The following is a 17,500-nucleotide window of genomic DNA, read 5'->3' on the forward strand; positions in this document are numbered from 1 at the left end:
AATGAAAATGCTACACATAATGAATCATTGACATTAATATGCATAAACTACAACAAATTTATTTACAAGATCCTGTAATATTTCACACAAGTAACTGTATGAAATACTTAAGCCTTTTGTTTAGAAATGCATTGTTTAGAAATGTAAATTCTGTGAAATATCAAAACACAAACATTTTATTTACATATGGCTTGAAAACTGAAATAGTATATTTTTGGGCTAAACTTTCTATGTTCAAAAGAGGCATAAATCCCAGAAAAACTTAAATACAAAGTTACATGAAATTCTGTTCAGTTCTGTGACAAACTGTTTCAGTAGTATATCTAATCTTCATTTTTAGCCAAACTTCTAAGTACAAAAGGGACATAAGTACCAGAAATAAAAACCTTACTGAATCAGAATTCCATGCACATCTACACAGTAATTTCTTTAAAAACAAAGTTTCATGAAATTCTGGGTGCGGAATAAAATTCACTCATCCCGTGGGATGTGTACAAGTGCATGATATAAATAGTCAATAATTATTGTTCTTAGTAGATCTAGCTTTTAAAAAGCAGTCCAAAGAAAGTTTTAATGGGCAATAAAACCTTTGGAAGTACAAGTTTCAAAACCTTGAACAATTTGCTCTAGGTCTGGGCTGGTAATAATAAATTGGGTAGAGAATACAAACAAAGTGTCAAGACCACGATCAGCTGATATACCTGCTCCTCCTCGTCAGTTTCTATGGGGTCGGTATCACTCCCGCTGTCGGCAACCTGCTTCACAACCGAGGTGGGGTGGGAATACTCAGCAAAGTGAAGCAGATTCTTCCTGTAACAGCTGGCGCCATACTTACAGGGTGGCAGGCTGGCGTCATTTAAGTTGGGCTTGCTAGCAATTTTCCGTAATTTTGCGCCATCCGTATCATCTTTAGAATCTTTAGAGTTAGAATCGTCAACCTTCGTCGAATGTGAGAATTCCTTTAAATGTTCAGGATTCTTCCTATAACATCGTGCTCCATATGGACATATTGGTAAAACTGAGGTTTTGGTTTTCTTTGCAGGACTTGCCATGTTTCAGGTATACAAGTGTATCATGTCAGATACTTCGTATTTTGAATTTTACACGATTTTCAGCTATTTTCGGTTCGTGCAAGTGTAGACTGGCAAGACGTCACCTCGAATTAACTTGTACGTAAACATTGTCGTTTAAAAGATCAGAAAGCGAATGCCATCTATCAAATCAAATATTTTGATTTTCTGATTTTTCTTTCATATTCTGAAAACTGAAGAATAGAAAAATAATATTCAAGACGTCATAAAGAATTTATTTTTCCACGACACTTTCAGGGTCCGAGTTTATAAATGTGCAACTTAGCTAAAGTACGGGAAATTTGAATCTAAAACCAAAATGAAACTGAAAGGTCCTGTATCTCGGTCTGTGTCACTGACACTGTGTGACTTGTAAGGTATAAATTTATAAAATTTTATGACCCATCACCATTAAGTGTGCTCGTACATGTATGAGAGAGATTGGAATAAGGGATTGACAGTGTTATAAGTGTAACGGGAACCAGATTAAATATGTATCTGGTCCAGTTACCCCAGGTTTGATATTTGGATTCCTTGATTATGTTCAACGCCTCAATAAAGACAAAGGTTAAGTTTTATAACTTTATTGATTTAAAGAATTCATTGCTGTATTTTGGCCAAGAATGTAAGTGATAACAGATAACAAATAAATATTAAAAAGAACTAAACAAATGAATTTAAATTAAGCTGTAAATGTATAGATATAAAAAATGAAACTTAGATAAATAGTTTGAAACTCACTGTGAAATACAAGTGTAAATGAGTCTCAAAAAATAAGAGGGAGGAGAGTAAAGAGATCCAAAACAGTGAGTAGATAGTGAAAAGATTATTGAGACCTTATTCAGAAAAAGAGAGAGATCAGAGAAAGAGAGAGAGCGAACCTTTAGGTTCTTTGTCCCTTGCCAAAGTGATCTGAATTTACCACTGAATGGGCTTTTATAGTACCTATGACCAGTGAAAGTGACCATGTAAATTTATAAGAGAGATTTTGATTTGCTAACAAAAATAACTTTTAACCAATAGAAATTACAAAAACAAACATACTTTAGGAAACATGACTAAAATGGGTGATTTCAAAACAACATACATGTGTAAAGCATGTGTTTACCAAATAGGGTGAACTAAGACTTATAATTATAGAGAAATGCAGTAGACTTTAATGGAATGAAGGTAAAAGTAATTTAATATTTAAGGGCTATGAATTATATTGAGTGAAAAAGAATGCAATAAAAATCAAAACTGTCACATAAGAAAAGGGTTAATTAATATCGACTAGTACTGTAGATAGGAGTGTTGGTAATATGGGTAGTAAAAACCGGGCCGGGCGGTAAATGTAGTAATTAAGCCAAAAGTCCCGGATAGTGATTTTTTCGAGATTTCTCTCTTAAATGTAATAACACCCAATTTGCACAGGGTACTGATTGTAACCTATAGGTAGATAAAAAAATAACAACTTTTTCTGAAAATTCTTCTATAAACGTATCAAACCAGAGTTTTCACCTGCCAAAAAGCGGTAAATGTAGTACGTTTTAATATGTTGACGGTGCTACCGTTTGAGCGAGCTCAGCTTCATTTAGTTTTCTCCCAGGGTTTTATATTAAAATTCATTAAAAGATGTATAGGCCTACATTAATGCAATTGAAATATTTTTATGATATATATACATTTCATTTCTGCTGCCTTCACTATGATGCGCGAAATGTTCTGAACTGTATGCTCTCAGCTGTTGAATGCCTCTACTTTCCTTTTTTCTACTCTCAATTTTTTAAGTTACTACAGTGTAATTGTATGATAAAAGTGCCCAAATCTTTCAAGTTTGTAAAACTGTGTAAACAGCACTGCTTTGGAACATAGAATGCATTTCAGTATAATGATAAATTAATAAATTCAACTATTGGGCATGTACATATATGCGCTGATCACCCCCACCCACCACCATTGGATGATGCGCTCCTATCTAATTTTTAAACAAAGGAAATTCATATGATAATCCCCTTGCAGCAATGGTATGTTCCAAAAGAGAAAATTAGAACAATTTTTATAATATTGTACAGTGTACATAATCCTAGTTGTAACACAATGATGAAATATTTCAGCATTCACAGATAATTATTGAATAAAATTGCAACATATTTAAGCACCTCTCTACTGTTGTTGAGAGGATACATTAATTAAGATTAATTCACAAAACTAGAATTAATTAATGATTTTTCAGTCATTAATAGCAAGTGGCATGGTTGGTTATCATGAGGGATGGAGGGGGGTCATCATGGTTTGCATTACCGGACATGTTAATTAAAAGGAAATGGATTCAAACACTTATTATTTTTAGTCTCAAAAAAAAAAGAAAAAAAAAAAAGTTTTCAATCCGACCGAATTCCATAGATATTTTATAATTTTTTAAATAGCACTAATTCAGTACCTGTGTTCCTTCCCATATTCTAACAATTTAACCTTTTGTCTTGTTAGAATAATAAATTCCCATTGAGAATTTAGTATTTTAATCAGATTTGTGGTTTGCAGTCGATTATACACAATTCAGTGTCATATTACGTACTATGCCTAATCTATTTAAGGAATGACTTTAATTCTGGGGCAAGTGCTACAAGTATAACCTGGTTTGGGTCAGCGAAGCGGATTATAAAAAAGTGTAAACTGACCCAAACCAGGTTATACTCGTATAACTTGCCCCAGAATTAAAGTCATTCCTTATAATTTAGGCCAAGTAAAATTAATTAGTAGATTATCATTCCCGCCCGCCCCTTGAAAATCGCCCCGCCCTGATTTTTTTTATTTTTCAAAATTACGATTTCCGGATATTTTTATGTCCGGTCCGGTATCGTAAACGTACTTTGTTTCACTTTGCCTTTTAGAAACCCAAATACACATGTAATTATGATTTATAAAGCCTTTTCTCAATGAGAGAAGGCATTTTCGAGGTCAAGAATACCATGGCGAAAAATTAAATCCTCCCACCCGCCCCATTTTTTTGTGACGTTTGAATGATAATCTACTAATTAATTTTACTTGGCCTTAATGCAAGAGACAAAAATCCTAACCTTCGTTTATCAAAATGTACATAAACTCGGAAAAATACAAGTCAACTGAGCCGCGCAATGATTCACTTAGCAACATTGACGAAGCGTCTAGATATAAAGGCAGCCATCTTTTATTTTAGTTCTACGGAGCCTAGCCTATTTATCAAAATATTGTATCGAAGGTGAAGTTTGTCATGATAGAAAATATGTGTAGACTATGCATGCAATGCGTATTTCGCTGCCCTTTAGAGATAGAGATCGACTTTGAAGTCGCTCTTCTCCGACAGATTGAGAAAATATGGGAAATTGCATTGTTTAGGACTACTCAAAATAGATCTTCAAATATCAGAAAATGCAAAAAATTGCGACTTTTAACTCTGTGAATACTTGTACTACAAGAAAACTTACCCTTGTATGCAACATTGTCGCTAATAGTAAATCCGACACAAGAAAATTTAAATATGTAGATCTAAGCAAGTGACAAATCGTGATACACATGTCAATGTGTCTGACGTCATGTGATAAAAATGTGACGTATGAATTTTTGTTTGCTTTGTTGAAAGACCGATCAAGCAATGAAACCCCCCCCCCCCCCAGTAAGAAATGTATTTCAAAATTTACAGGGTAATGCTTACTTGGCAAATCATTAATTCAAATATAATATCTTTGTTTTAATATATTATTTGACCATATATACAGAGAAAGATGTTTTAACAACAGTGATTTGCATACAAGTAGATGCTAATATTGACAACAAGAAAACAATATCTGTATCAAACCGAAGAAACTTATCGTACACATTGACTTTCTATTCCATAGAAGGCTGAAAACAGTGCTGCGATGTAAATTTAGAGAGAGAAAAAAAATAGTTCCGGCTCGGGTTGTCAAGGGGGTGTGTCCCTATACCAAACCAGGTTGTACAAAAATAACCTGCGTTCCTCAATTGGAATTTGACCAATCAGAGACAAGGGTACAATAAGAATTAAATTATTCAATATTGTCCTGGTAGTTTTACAAATGGAAATAACAAGTACGTATTTAGATCTGCCACTGTCAGTCTTATTATGACGTACGTCAAAACATAGACATGATGTCACACATCATCTTAGCCTGCCTTTCATAAACATTGCACTTCGTTAAACATTTCGCCTAATGGTGCACTGAATTTTGAAGCTAGGAGGCCACAAGATTAGGATGATAATCCACGTAAGTTCACAATCATATTCCAAAGTGTGACTTTGCGAGACCTCCGCCATTTTTGACAAGGGACTTCTAGGATTGGCGTCAAAAAAATTTTCCTTGTTAGAGGTTTAGATTTAGCTCGGATTATTTCCCGTGCTCTAGTAAAATAATCTGTGTTTGATTTCTTGTTTGATATGAATTATTTAGCTTAATTACAATAATGACTAGGTTTTCCCAATGGGATCAAAATATTGACAAGTTTTCCCAAATTCGAAAGCCACAGGACCCTTTTGAAAAATGTTGAAAAATCACTGGAGCCATTTCAGCTGAACAGTACCAATTGCAAGTATTGATTCACCTGATGAAGGAGGAAATTTTGTGTGTAAGTAATTCATGAGCATGGTGAGAGGACAATCACAATGACGAGTCTTCTTCTCTGCTTGTTGGGATTCACACCGAATTTTTACATATTTTTTCAATTTTCATCAAAGTAGAGTAGTAAAGCTTGGAGGTAGGAGAGGGAGGAGGGTGGGGGGTTAAAATCAGAAGGGATAAAGGAAAATTATAGAGGCATGTAGTGGGAAGAGGGAGTGAGAGTATTGTAATCACATCTCTGTCCTATTTCTGCTAGCCTCCCCCCTCCCAACATATTTGTTTAGAAAAAGTCATGATATTCATGGGATCATCAGTAAAGGCTTTGGTTTGTGTTTATACTTTCAGATTGCTGATAATCGAAATGTGTTTATGAAGTGAAAGGAACCTCAATCCTGTCCATTTCTGCTGGGTGTTCGCAGAATATGTCATCATTAACACAAGAACAAAGACAAAGAATTGAGGAGAATAAAAGGAAAGCATTGGCAAAGAGGACACAGAGGCAGAGTCCTATAAAATGCAGTTCTCAAGACCAAAGACAACGCATTGAAGAAAACAGACAGAAGGCTCTTGCTCTTCGAGCTGAAAAACAGAGCCCTACAAAAGTTAGTACATCTGTGAATGTCAATCTATTGGCTGCGCAAGGAGTTAATGAGGCTGTGGGCTGTTCTCATTCCTCCAATACTTTCTACAGCAAACAATCTGACATCCTCTGTTCTTTAAAGCAAAGAATGGTGTCTTCTTGTAGTGGTCCATCTGCAACTGGCTCTAACAGGAACACTGTGAACAATACGATTTCAAGCAATTCATGTAGTAATTTATCAAGAACTAATGCTGGTGACTCAAATAATAAAAAGACAAACGTTTTAAGCACAGGGCCAGTAAATAAATTTCAGAAATGGTCAACTCAGCCCAGTTATCTTAAACAAGGGCGACAACAGTCCAATAAAGATTCAGAGGCGAATTTAGCCAAGATTGCAGATTCCATAGCAACCTCTGGAGGCCCACCCCAGAGCACCCTCGGAGGAGGCACAACAGCAAAATGTCTGCTGATCTCCAGGGAGAGATTTGAAGTCAGTGCAGGGTATTACCCTCCCATCGTTGATTTGTTTAAATCCATGACAACCAAAAAATATGGTATGTAAAGAAAATTGGAAGTTTGATTTTTTCTGTAGTTTTAAATGTTTGTCATGGTAGATAGACAGGGCTGCTCAGTTTATATGTTTTTCTGTAGATGCAGTTACAAAGAAGTGGTCATTTAGATTAGAGGAATATCAGAAATTAGGTAAGATGTCAGTTACTGTTAAGGACTTCGGTGTACCACCATCAGGTACTGTCAGAACAGTGGACTACGTTATAAGAACCATGATGTGCTATTTTCTGAAGATTCGGTCAGAATGGCTTTTTGTCTCTTCCAGACAGGATTGACTTTGTCTGTTAACAGTATATGTTCTCTGTTCTCTTTGGTGATCCCTTATATTGCGGTATTCAGATGTTATGAAATTTCTTATAATTTATTAGAACAATGTGTCATATCATTTTTATCTCACTCGAGCTGAAAGCTCATTGACAAACTTTTCTGATCACCAATGTCCGTCTGTCAGTCTGTAAACTTTTCACATTTTTGACTTCTTCTCCAGAACCATTGGACCAATTTCAACCAAAAAGTATCCTTGGGTGAAGGGCTTTCAAGTTTGTTCAAATGAAGGGACATGCCCCTTTCAAAGGTGAGATAATCACAGAAATGCAAAAATAGGGTTGAGTCATTTAGAAATCTTCTTCTTAAGAACCACTGAGCCAGAAGAGCTGAAATTTACATAAAAGCTTCCTGACATAGTGCAGATTCAGGTTTGTAAAAAAAAAAAAACATGACCCTAGGGGGTAGGTTGGAGGTCACAATAGGGGATCAAAGTTTTACTTGCAAATATATGGGGAAAATCTTTAAGAAATCTTCTTTCCAAGAACCACTGGCCCAGGAAAAATACAAATTTACAAAAAAGCTTCCTGACATCGTGCAGATTCAAGTTTGTTAACATCAAGGCCCCCAGGGGTAGGGTGGAGCCACAATAGGGGATCAGAGGTTTACATATATACATAGGGAACAGTGCTCCAAGTCGCATCTGCTATCAGGTCGCAAAATGGCGACCTAAAACTATTTCTGGTCGACATTTTCAAATTTCTAGTCGCCATGTTCAAAATTTCTACTCGCCATTGTAAAAGATTTTGTAAATATAAGACTTACAAGGTGTTTTTTAAAATATGAATATCTTTCAAGTAAAAAAATCAACACCCTTGTATACATTTTGTTTGTTTTATTTTTAAACTGAATAGAAATGTACTGTGAAACATGCTGGATGCTAACAAGTCAAGTATTTACTCTGGCAAAAGTTGTATTGCATTGGGCCATCCTGTATATTTTACAGTACGCTTCTGGGGAAGAAAACCCAGCGTTCCACACAAGGATTTGCTTTAAAGTTATCAATAAGTGGGCCTTCACTGCTTATCATGTTATGCGAATAAGAGCTCCTAGTTTTGTAGGATCTTTTGCTGAACAATTAGTACCAGCATCAATAAGAACACTACATCCCGAGTTTGATTGTCTTTGAAAATTAACAGCAACAGTTGCCCCGCTCGACTTACTGCTAATTAATAATGCAGTCACGGACAACGACATGTCTCTTACTGTTACCGTGAATAGTCACATTTCCACGTTTGAAAGATGTACACTCGGTTGTGGCAAAATAGGACAATGGATGTCCAGAAATGGTGGATGTTGCTGGCTAATTGGCCTCACAAATTCTGCAAAACGTTTTGCCATCACGAAAATTCCCTTTGCCATTTCAGGACTGGGGTTCTTCCTTTACTTTTGCATTTCTCTTTAGACACTGATACACCATCTTTTGATGCAGAACTTTCCCCGTGTGATTCTTGAATTTCTTTTTACATGTACAAGGCTAAGGCTTCTGTTTTTTACTATCGATAAATCCAAAGTGCTCTAAACCTTGTTTTCCCGCCATCTTGATTGTTTTGACCGAGACTGAAAAATATTTATTCAGACTTCCGATCCCGATTCGAAAATTTTACTGGTTGCCCAAATTTTCTTCACTCACGAAAATGCGACTTTATTATAATCTCTAGTCGCAAAATTGATTTTCTGGTCGCAAATGCGACCGTTTTACTCGCAACTTGAGCACTGCGGGAATATCTTTAAAAATCTTCCTCTGAAGAACCACTGGGCCAGAAAAGTTTACATTTACATTGTACATGAAAACTTCTTGACATAGTAAAGTTTGTTAAAAATCATGGCTAGATTGGGGCCACAATTGGGATGGAAGATTTACATGTGAATAGATAGAGGGAAATTTTTTAGATATACGCCAAGGTGACTCAGGTGAGTGATGTGGGCATGGGCCTCTTGTTTAAAACAAGAGGCACACAATTGATTTATCTATAAAAAAAAATCCCCAACAAAGTACAGTGTTAAATTCTATAGTAATTTAAAGATAGGAAGTGAATTTATGCAGAAATTTACTCATTATTCGAAAACAATAATGAAACTTTTTGTTAAAAGAGAAGGTACACTGCTTTGGCCTAGTAGTAAAATCAAGGAAAATAAAAAAGACGTTAACATACGTTTACCTATCGAAATTCATTGTCGCACGCCACGGCTGAAACATACGCTCCTCTTCCCTTTCGCTCGTGGCTCTATGTGACAATATTTTTGTTTCTCATAAATATGCATGACGAGAATGACGTAATCCGTTATCAAGAGAAGTAAAACAGCTATAATGGATGTGGCAATGAAAACGTGTTCTTTTTGCACCGAAATTATAGTAAACAAAAATCCTACAGACATCTTAACAGTTTTGCTGTTTATTTCTTATACATGTCCACTTGTTCAAAAGAGGGAGGGGGATTACCAATACACAACACTCGTCGTCATTAGTCTCCGAATATTTCATTAGAAACACCCGGTAGTATAAAAACTTCTCACCGCCTGTTTTTAGTGACAGAAAATCATTATGATCCTCATAAATGCACCTTCATAACTGTCAATGTTAAACACACATGTACACATGGATTTTGCGTTCTTTAGTGGAAGAACACGCGTTCTGATTGGGAAATTATTTTGGGACAATATCGTCTCTTAAAACATACATGTACATACAAAATGGTAAAATTATCAAAACATCAAACAATAGAATAATAAACTCACAGCTTTACCTGAATCGCAATTTCTTAGCCAAAACATCCAAAATTTACTTATATTTTAATCTGTGCACCTAGAAGGCTATGAATAATATTGAATAATAAATAAATACTTTCAAATTGGTTAGTCTATACTGAGCAGTTCATCAATCGCCTTCTCGGTGCTCATTGTGAAATAAAGAAATCTGATATTTCCGGAATAATGGCTATAACACTCGGCTTTTATAAAAGATAACATGTGAGCGACAAACGATAAATCGAGTCACTTATTAACTTTAGGGTAGTGCATATATGAGATTAAGACATACAGTCCCCTTTTTATTTAAATTACGTGATCATCGTCTTTCGGATTTTTACATTTTGTATGGAATATTTATCCGGAAAAAGTTTGACGACAGGGAAGATAACCTATGACAGATAGATGTAAACATTAGATACATGTGGTACAACGGCGATTGTAATAAGGTAAGGACTTATAACAAGAAATATGTATATCAATAGCATGTTAAAGGCCTTTTAATATGGGATATCAGAACTAGAAATTTGGAACTCTTCCGTAAAAGAAGTTACGAAAATTATGTATCACTTGGGCAACTCTTGTATACAAATAGTAATGGCTATAAAGATGACTCATTTCTGATACAAAAATATCTGCCTGATTTGAAGATTATTTTTTAGAATGTTGCGAGTGAATGCCCTTGTACCAAAAACATGAGTTACGGGATTAAATTTCTGATATTTGGTAGTGGAGATAAAACGAATGATAAAATAGAAGTTTACAATTCTTGTGAAGAAGTTTAGAAATTGGGCTCCGGCTTCCACCTTTGAAAAACGATGATAGGTGTCCATTCATTTGACCCTGGCAATATCATTTTCTATTTTCCATATTCTGCCTATATAGTTGACTGGAATATTTCTTTGTGCAGTATGTTAAAATATATTACATGTTGGTGGGATAGAGACAATTGTGAAATTTTGTTATTATACTGGTTCATTTTGTTATAAAACATCTATTCAGGTGGAGTTATGGGTGGCAGTATGTAGCAGTTCCTGTATTTTTTTTTTTTTTTTTATTGATAATGAATGTAAACCTGTAAATATATATTAGATAGTAATATTAGGGAAATGGTACTTTTATATACAGGCTACAGAAACCTATTGTAAAGAGTTGATAATGTAAGAGTTCTTGTGCATTGATATTTTTTCTTTATATTTAAGAATGCCTAAATTTCATCACTGCTTGTTGTGCTCAAACAGAACATCACAAAGCGATAAATAAAGAATAAAGAAAGAACATGCAGATTTCATCAAAAGAAAACTGTGTGTGGAAGTTTCTGATGACAGCATTCTGTGTACAAAGTGTTGGTATAATTTATGTGTAAAAAAAACAGCAAAGGATTCTGATTGTGACAGTCCAAAACCAAATAAAACATCAAAAGCTTCATCTATGCAGAGTCCGCCATCAGTAATGCTGTCCATTCCCAGTACTTCTAACAGCCATACCAGCTGTGTTCTGTAAAAAATCCTGACCGAAGATTGTGGTAGTTCCAGAAAGTGCTCGGGTTAATGTTTTAAAATTCATTGAAAAAGAAATTAACAATTGTGCCTCCTGCTTCTAGATGCTGCCCAAAGCACATTTCTGATTCAACAATGAAGCATTATATCTGCTGAAACAAACCAGTCCTTTATCAGCTGTTAACACAGGACAACTATTATGGGAGTTTTGAGACAAACAAGGGAGGTAGCAATTCAAAACAGAAACACAAGACTCAGTTTTGATGACCAAACTGCAAAGTGTGTGTGAAGACTACCATAACCTCACAGGAATCACAAGGATTAGTTTAATGTGTGTGAAGACTACCATAACCTCACAGGAATCACAAGGATTAGTTTAATGAACTAATGACCCATATCTCAGGTACTGACTCAATGAGGGCATCCAAAACCAGAACTACAAGGGCGCTACGATGTGGTTTAAGTAATCAATTACTTGGAACCTTGTTTGCAGTGAGGAAGTGGCAGGTGTGTAAAATTGAGTAAAATGCAATATCCAGACATTCCTTTTTACATATTAATTAAAACTACATGTTTTAAGTATATAATTATTTCATGCCTACTCGGAAAACAATCAAAACTATTGTCCCGAGGTAGTGGCGAAGACCCGAGAAACTGTTGTTAGAGGCGGTAGGTCAAGGACAACAGTTTCACGGGTCTTAGAGGGCCAATAGTTTTGACTGTTTCCCTAGTAGGCATGGAATAATTGTTTTATTACCTAATCTGCTAATCTGGCAATAGTTTCTCATTATGTTGCGCTTATGTTACATATTCAACTTACAATATTACATGTACTAGCATTATGTTACATATTCAACTTACAATATTACATGAACTAACATTATGTTACATATTCAACTTACAATATTACATGTACTAACATTATGTTACATATTCAACTTACAATATTACATGTACTAACATTATGTTACATATTCAACTTACAATGTTACATGAACTAACATTATGTTACTGTTTGTGCATCCATTAACAGTTTCTCAAGCCGAACTTTCGTATTTGAAGGTTAACCTTATGTATATTTCATGTGAATCAAATACGTGATTCAATAAGTCATGTGACTCAAAATATTTGTATAGCGCTTAAACTATGGTGTACATGTATATGAAGATGATATGTGATATATAAATGATATACATAACGATTTTGAACATTAGGATTGATAACTACACATCATGAATTGTGTATTATACAGCTCAGATGGGTGGTTGAATCTGTGAATGGCAGGCTGAAGACTTGGAACTACTTGAGCAGGACTATCCCTAACACTCAAATACCTCACATTGGAGACTATGTCCGCATAGTAAGTGCAATGTGCAACAAATTACGGCAGGATAACGACTCCGGAATTGTGGAGGAAGATGTTGCCATGGCTGCTAAAATGCGATTTCTTACAAATACTGTGAATGAGCTTAAAGATTATGTTGAGACGAATGGTGAGCATCATCATACAATTAAATTGTAATGTGATATTGTAATGGCAGTATTACACGTTTGAATATATATACAGTGGAGCCTCGTTAATCCGGACACTTTGGTTCCCAGCAAAATCGTCCGGATAAATGAAGCGTCCGGATAATTGAATCGCATATTTTCTATCTTTACATAAGTAATCAATATGTGCCTACTTTATTGATGCATAGTGAATTAAACACATTCTATCATTGGATTTGACCATTTGCATTAGTAAATAAATTATGATAATGTTAACATTTGCATGTATTTCAAAGCACTAAAATTTAATGTACGTGTTCAGTGTATTTGCCTGTGCTTACATTGTACATACATATGATCCCTACAAATAAATATACAAAACTGTGTACTGTATGCGCTAAAACAAATAATGAAGCACTTTATGCAACTATAAGTAAATAAATCATTAGTAACTAACATAATCATTTACATTTCAAACATTTCATCACACTTTTCCTTCATAAAGAGGCCGGTAATTTCCATCTGTCACAATTCACGGGTTCGGCGGTCTGTTAAAACAATCTTCATCGTCCAAAGTTGATATAAGAATTTCGTGATTATCATGTCAGTTGACAACATTCTTTAATCAAAATTCAATCTGCCAGAGTTTATATTTCTTATTCTATAATTATCCAAGACAATATCTGGAGAACAAAATCATTTAAGCTCGTAATATCAAGACCTACAACTGCTTTGATCTAGTCACGCGCACCTATTATTTTCATGATGCGATAATAACGGAACAAAACTCGGGTGAAACTAACATTACAGGTACATACAGAATTTAGTTGTCAGTTTCCTTAAAATGGTAATTTTCTCACTTCTACCCAGAGTTTAAAAATTCAAAGCAATAAAGCTCTACAACATCGTAACAAGAATCAATCGTACATAGGTACATTCTACATGCGTGACATTCTAAACGTTAAAACTTATACTACATATACATGTGCATGAACATACATGTATATTTCACGCCAATCAACAGTATAAAATCCAGAATCTAGAAGTATAATCTACACTCTTTAGATTTGAATAAGCCGATATCAATTTACGAATCAGTACAGCTGATATGTGTAGCAATTAAAAAAATTATCATTACGGCAAGATGTTTAATTTATTAATACTATTAGGGTATTGATCAAGACTATAAAATAATATGCTACAGATTTATTTACAAAATTCAACACTACACGCAATAAAGATCTTATGTGCGAAAATTTTCAATACAATGTCTCGATCGGCACGTGCTATCTAACGGACTTATCATCACACACCACCTAATTGGAGGGAGGTGTTGACAGGGTACAGATAATCACTTCAATTAGACAGATTGGTGTGTTTTCTTTATAATTTATGCCATGCTAAAATTGTCCGACACAGACCTTCCCTAAACAAAATTACCGTCCGGATTAACGGTACAATTTTCAATGCATTATAACGTTTTGTAGTAAAAAGTGACCGTCTGGATCCGGAACGCGAATTTCCGGATTAATGATGCAAAATAATGTATAAAAATTCTGTTCCGTAGAAAAATCGTCTGGAAGGTGAAGCGTCCGGATTAATGGTGTCCGGATTACCGAGGCTCCACTGTACATGTATGTGCAAATACGTTTAAACATTATATGATTTACAGGTTTAGAGAAGCGGGACATTAGATGGAAGAGGATCGATTCTGATGAAATATCATTTCCACATTTGTCAGAGGAGGAAATACGTCAAATAACCTTTAGTGTTTACCAGATCTGATTAGCAAAATTTAATCCGATCTTAAATCTGATTTAAGATCATGTGTATACATGAACATATCATGGAAGGAAAGTATGAGATCTTCATCAATAATGATTATACTGGTCTCTTGTGTGCAAAACTTCAAAGTAGGCACATATTTCAGCAAAGAAATACTTACTTTGGGTTTCTTATGATGACATCCGAATCAAATCCTGGTATTGCAAATGTAAAGTGGGGGCACGAGTTGTAGGTATGTGTGCCCATATCACCAGTGTGATTTGGTTCTTAGCTTTTGCTTGATATGAAGAAAGTGGTGTGTGTGGAATGGTGATTGGGGTAGTTTGGTTCAGGATGCTGCTGCACTTCCAATTGATGAGTCAGAGAGTGAAGAGGAAAACGATGAGTACACACAGGAGTAGTGAATTAGGCGATATTGATTTTGAAATTGTAATTCATCATTGATTGGTTAAAAAGAGTTTGATATTTTAGAATCTTCAACTTGTTCAACTTGGTGTTTCTTTTTTTCTTTTTGTTTCTCATAAAAAATGTTAAACCTTGTATAGTCAGGAAAGTCTCCTTCAGTTTAAAATTCAATATTTAGAGTTCTTATGAATTTGAATAGCATAAACAAATATTTCAGTGATTAATTTAAATGGATTTTATTTGTAAATAGTGTTTGATTATAATATTTCATGATTTTATAATGTTATAATTGAAAACATTGCTTTATGGTGTCTTCATGTTGCAGTAGTAATAAAAGCTTGGGGTCAGTTTTTATCCCTTTATTCCACGATTTATGATTGTCGGTCTTGTTCACGGTATTTATGGATACTAAATGTTTAACAATAACTATTTACCAAGTCCAAAGCATGTTAATGATAACATGGTATTTTGATATAATTATACCCCCCGAATGAAGTTCAGGGGGGTATATAGGAATCACTCTGTCTGTCCGTCCATCTGTCTGTCTCCAGATTCGTGTCCGGGCTATAACTTCTTTGTTCTTTGACATAGGCATACCATATTTGGCACACAGGTGGATCACCATGAGACGATGTGTTATGTACCTTCATGACCTCCATATGACCTTGACCTCAAGGTCAAAATTAAAGGTTTTTACAATGGATTTGTGTCAGGGCCATGACTTCTTTGTTCTTTGACATAGGCATACCATATTTGACACATGAGTGTATCACCATGAGATGATGTGTCGGGTACCTTCATGACCTCTATATGACCTTGAACTTTGACCTCAAGGTCAAAATTGATTATAGGGTTTTGACATAGTCATACCATAAGACATGGGTGTATCACCATGAGACTATGTGTCATGTACATTCATGACCTCTTTATGACCTTGACCTTTGATCTCAAGGTCAAAATTATAGGTTTATACCATGGATTTGTGTTCGGACTATATCTTCCATTTTCTTCTACAAAGGCATACCATATTTTTACACTCAGGAAAGAGGTAATTTATACCTATTAACAACACCCTTTGGGAAATTGGGGTAAGTGGGGGGTATTCTTAGTGAGCATTGCTCACAGTACCTCTTGTTCTGAAAAAATGAGAAAATCGTCTTCACATGATATTGATATCCATGACGCAACATCAAAAATTACTCACAAAACATGTTCATATCGCAAGCAGTATACATGGATATAATTACTATATATAGTAAGTACATACGCTAGAGAGTATTAGGACACAAAATTCCCAACTTCTGAATATAGGCCAAATTTGGCCCTTAGTGTGCTTCTCCTTTATTTTCGTAAATTAATTTAACTTGGATTTATACTGTATTTCAGTATGTCTGGATAAAAAAAATTTGAAGTCTGTCTATCATGTCTAAACAGTGAATATGTCGCGGCGGTCTAGAAGTAGAGTGTGATCGCATTGCATGCAGAAGGTCAGGGTTCGAATCCCGACCTTCACGTTAAAACAGGTAGTGACAGTTCCATCACCAAATGATGTTACATCATTGTAACGTGTTCTGTTTGTATCTTCATGTGTATTGTAGTGTCGGCTATGAGAGGCATGAGTCCACAAGTACGGCTGGTTCCCCTCCCACAACCAATTCTATCCACATTCCAACAACAGTTAAAAGGAAACTACCCTGACAAGGAAATCCCAACAGCTGATCTAAGTCATCTAGACCAGAATCTGGTCAACTATTTACTGCCATTTCAGAGGGAGGGAGTCAGGTACTCATTGAATTCATTAGTTTTATGTATATTTCATTCAAACAGAAGAGGATTGCACAACATGCAATATTCCTATGAATGTCCTCTTTATCAAATTGATAATATTAAATTAATTATATTAAATATTGAATTAATTACATTAAATATTAAATCGATTATATTAAACTCGATCATACCATTCAAAATATTCTACATGGCAATAAGTTATCAACATAATGATAATTATATATTTCGGATCTGTGGTATTTTATCAGGGCCCTACCTATAAGTGGGAGCCCTATAGTGATCAGTCTGAGTGTTTGTCCGTGCATACTCCTGTGCATTGACAGTTTTTAAAAACTTTTTTGGCTGTCTCTGAAGCTATGAGGTACACTTGATTGATGCAAACAACAAAAATTTGTGAATATTTTTTTAAAAAGATTAGCAAAATTTTCACTAGAGGCCTCTCCATTATGGAAACCTGTTTGAACTCGATGACCTACCCGGAAAGCTCGCTCTATACAAAAGACGATATGACATGATACGGATGTAAAGTGTATTGTCCGCTATTTTAGGAAAATAAATACGCCTTCAACGTCATTTACTTTAAACAGAGAATATTCAACACATACGATGTACCGGTTCATGTACATATGTAATTTATTTACTAAT

The 17,500-nt window shown here is 35.0% G+C and overlaps 2 protein-coding genes across 7 annotated transcripts in view; one reads left to right on the forward strand and one right to left on the reverse strand.

Moving 5' to 3' along the window:
* The window catches only part of LOC125665876 (uncharacterized), a 34,184-nt gene extending 32,927 nt beyond the window's left edge, over positions 1-1,257 (reverse strand). The window contains exon 1 of the mRNA XM_048898833.2: positions 702-1,257. Within this exon, the coding sequence (XP_048754790.2) occupies positions 702-1,052 (351 nt within the window). The 5' untranslated portion in view covers positions 1,053-1,257. The remainder of the gene's footprint in view (positions 1-701) is intronic.
* Positions 1,258-1,358: 101 nt separating this feature from the next.
* The window catches only part of LOC125665891 (SWI/SNF-related matrix-associated actin-dependent regulator of chromatin subfamily A-like protein 1), a 61,787-nt gene continuing 45,645 nt past the window's right edge, over positions 1,359-17,500 (forward strand). For 2 of the 6 annotated variants that reach the window (XM_048898848.2, XM_056151122.1), the window contains exons 1-4: positions 1,415-1,637; positions 6,011-6,799; positions 6,897-6,947; positions 16,666-16,849. In XM_048898848.2, coding sequence (XP_048754805.2) covers positions 6,088-6,799; positions 6,897-6,947; positions 16,666-16,849 — 947 coding nt within the window. In that variant the 5' untranslated portion in view covers positions 1,415-1,637; positions 6,011-6,087. Of the gene's footprint in view, positions 1,638-5,518; positions 5,673-6,010; positions 6,800-6,896; positions 6,948-16,665; positions 16,850-17,500 lie in introns of those variants that run through there. The other 4 variants (XM_048898846.2, XM_056151121.1, XM_048898845.2 and 1 more) reach the window with 4 other exon arrangements.

This window comes from Ostrea edulis, chromosome 10, assembly GCF_947568905.1.
Source record: "Ostrea edulis chromosome 10, xbOstEdul1.1, whole genome shotgun sequence".
In the NCBI taxonomy this organism is placed as follows: Eukaryota; Metazoa; Mollusca; class Bivalvia; order Ostreida; family Ostreidae; genus Ostrea; species Ostrea edulis.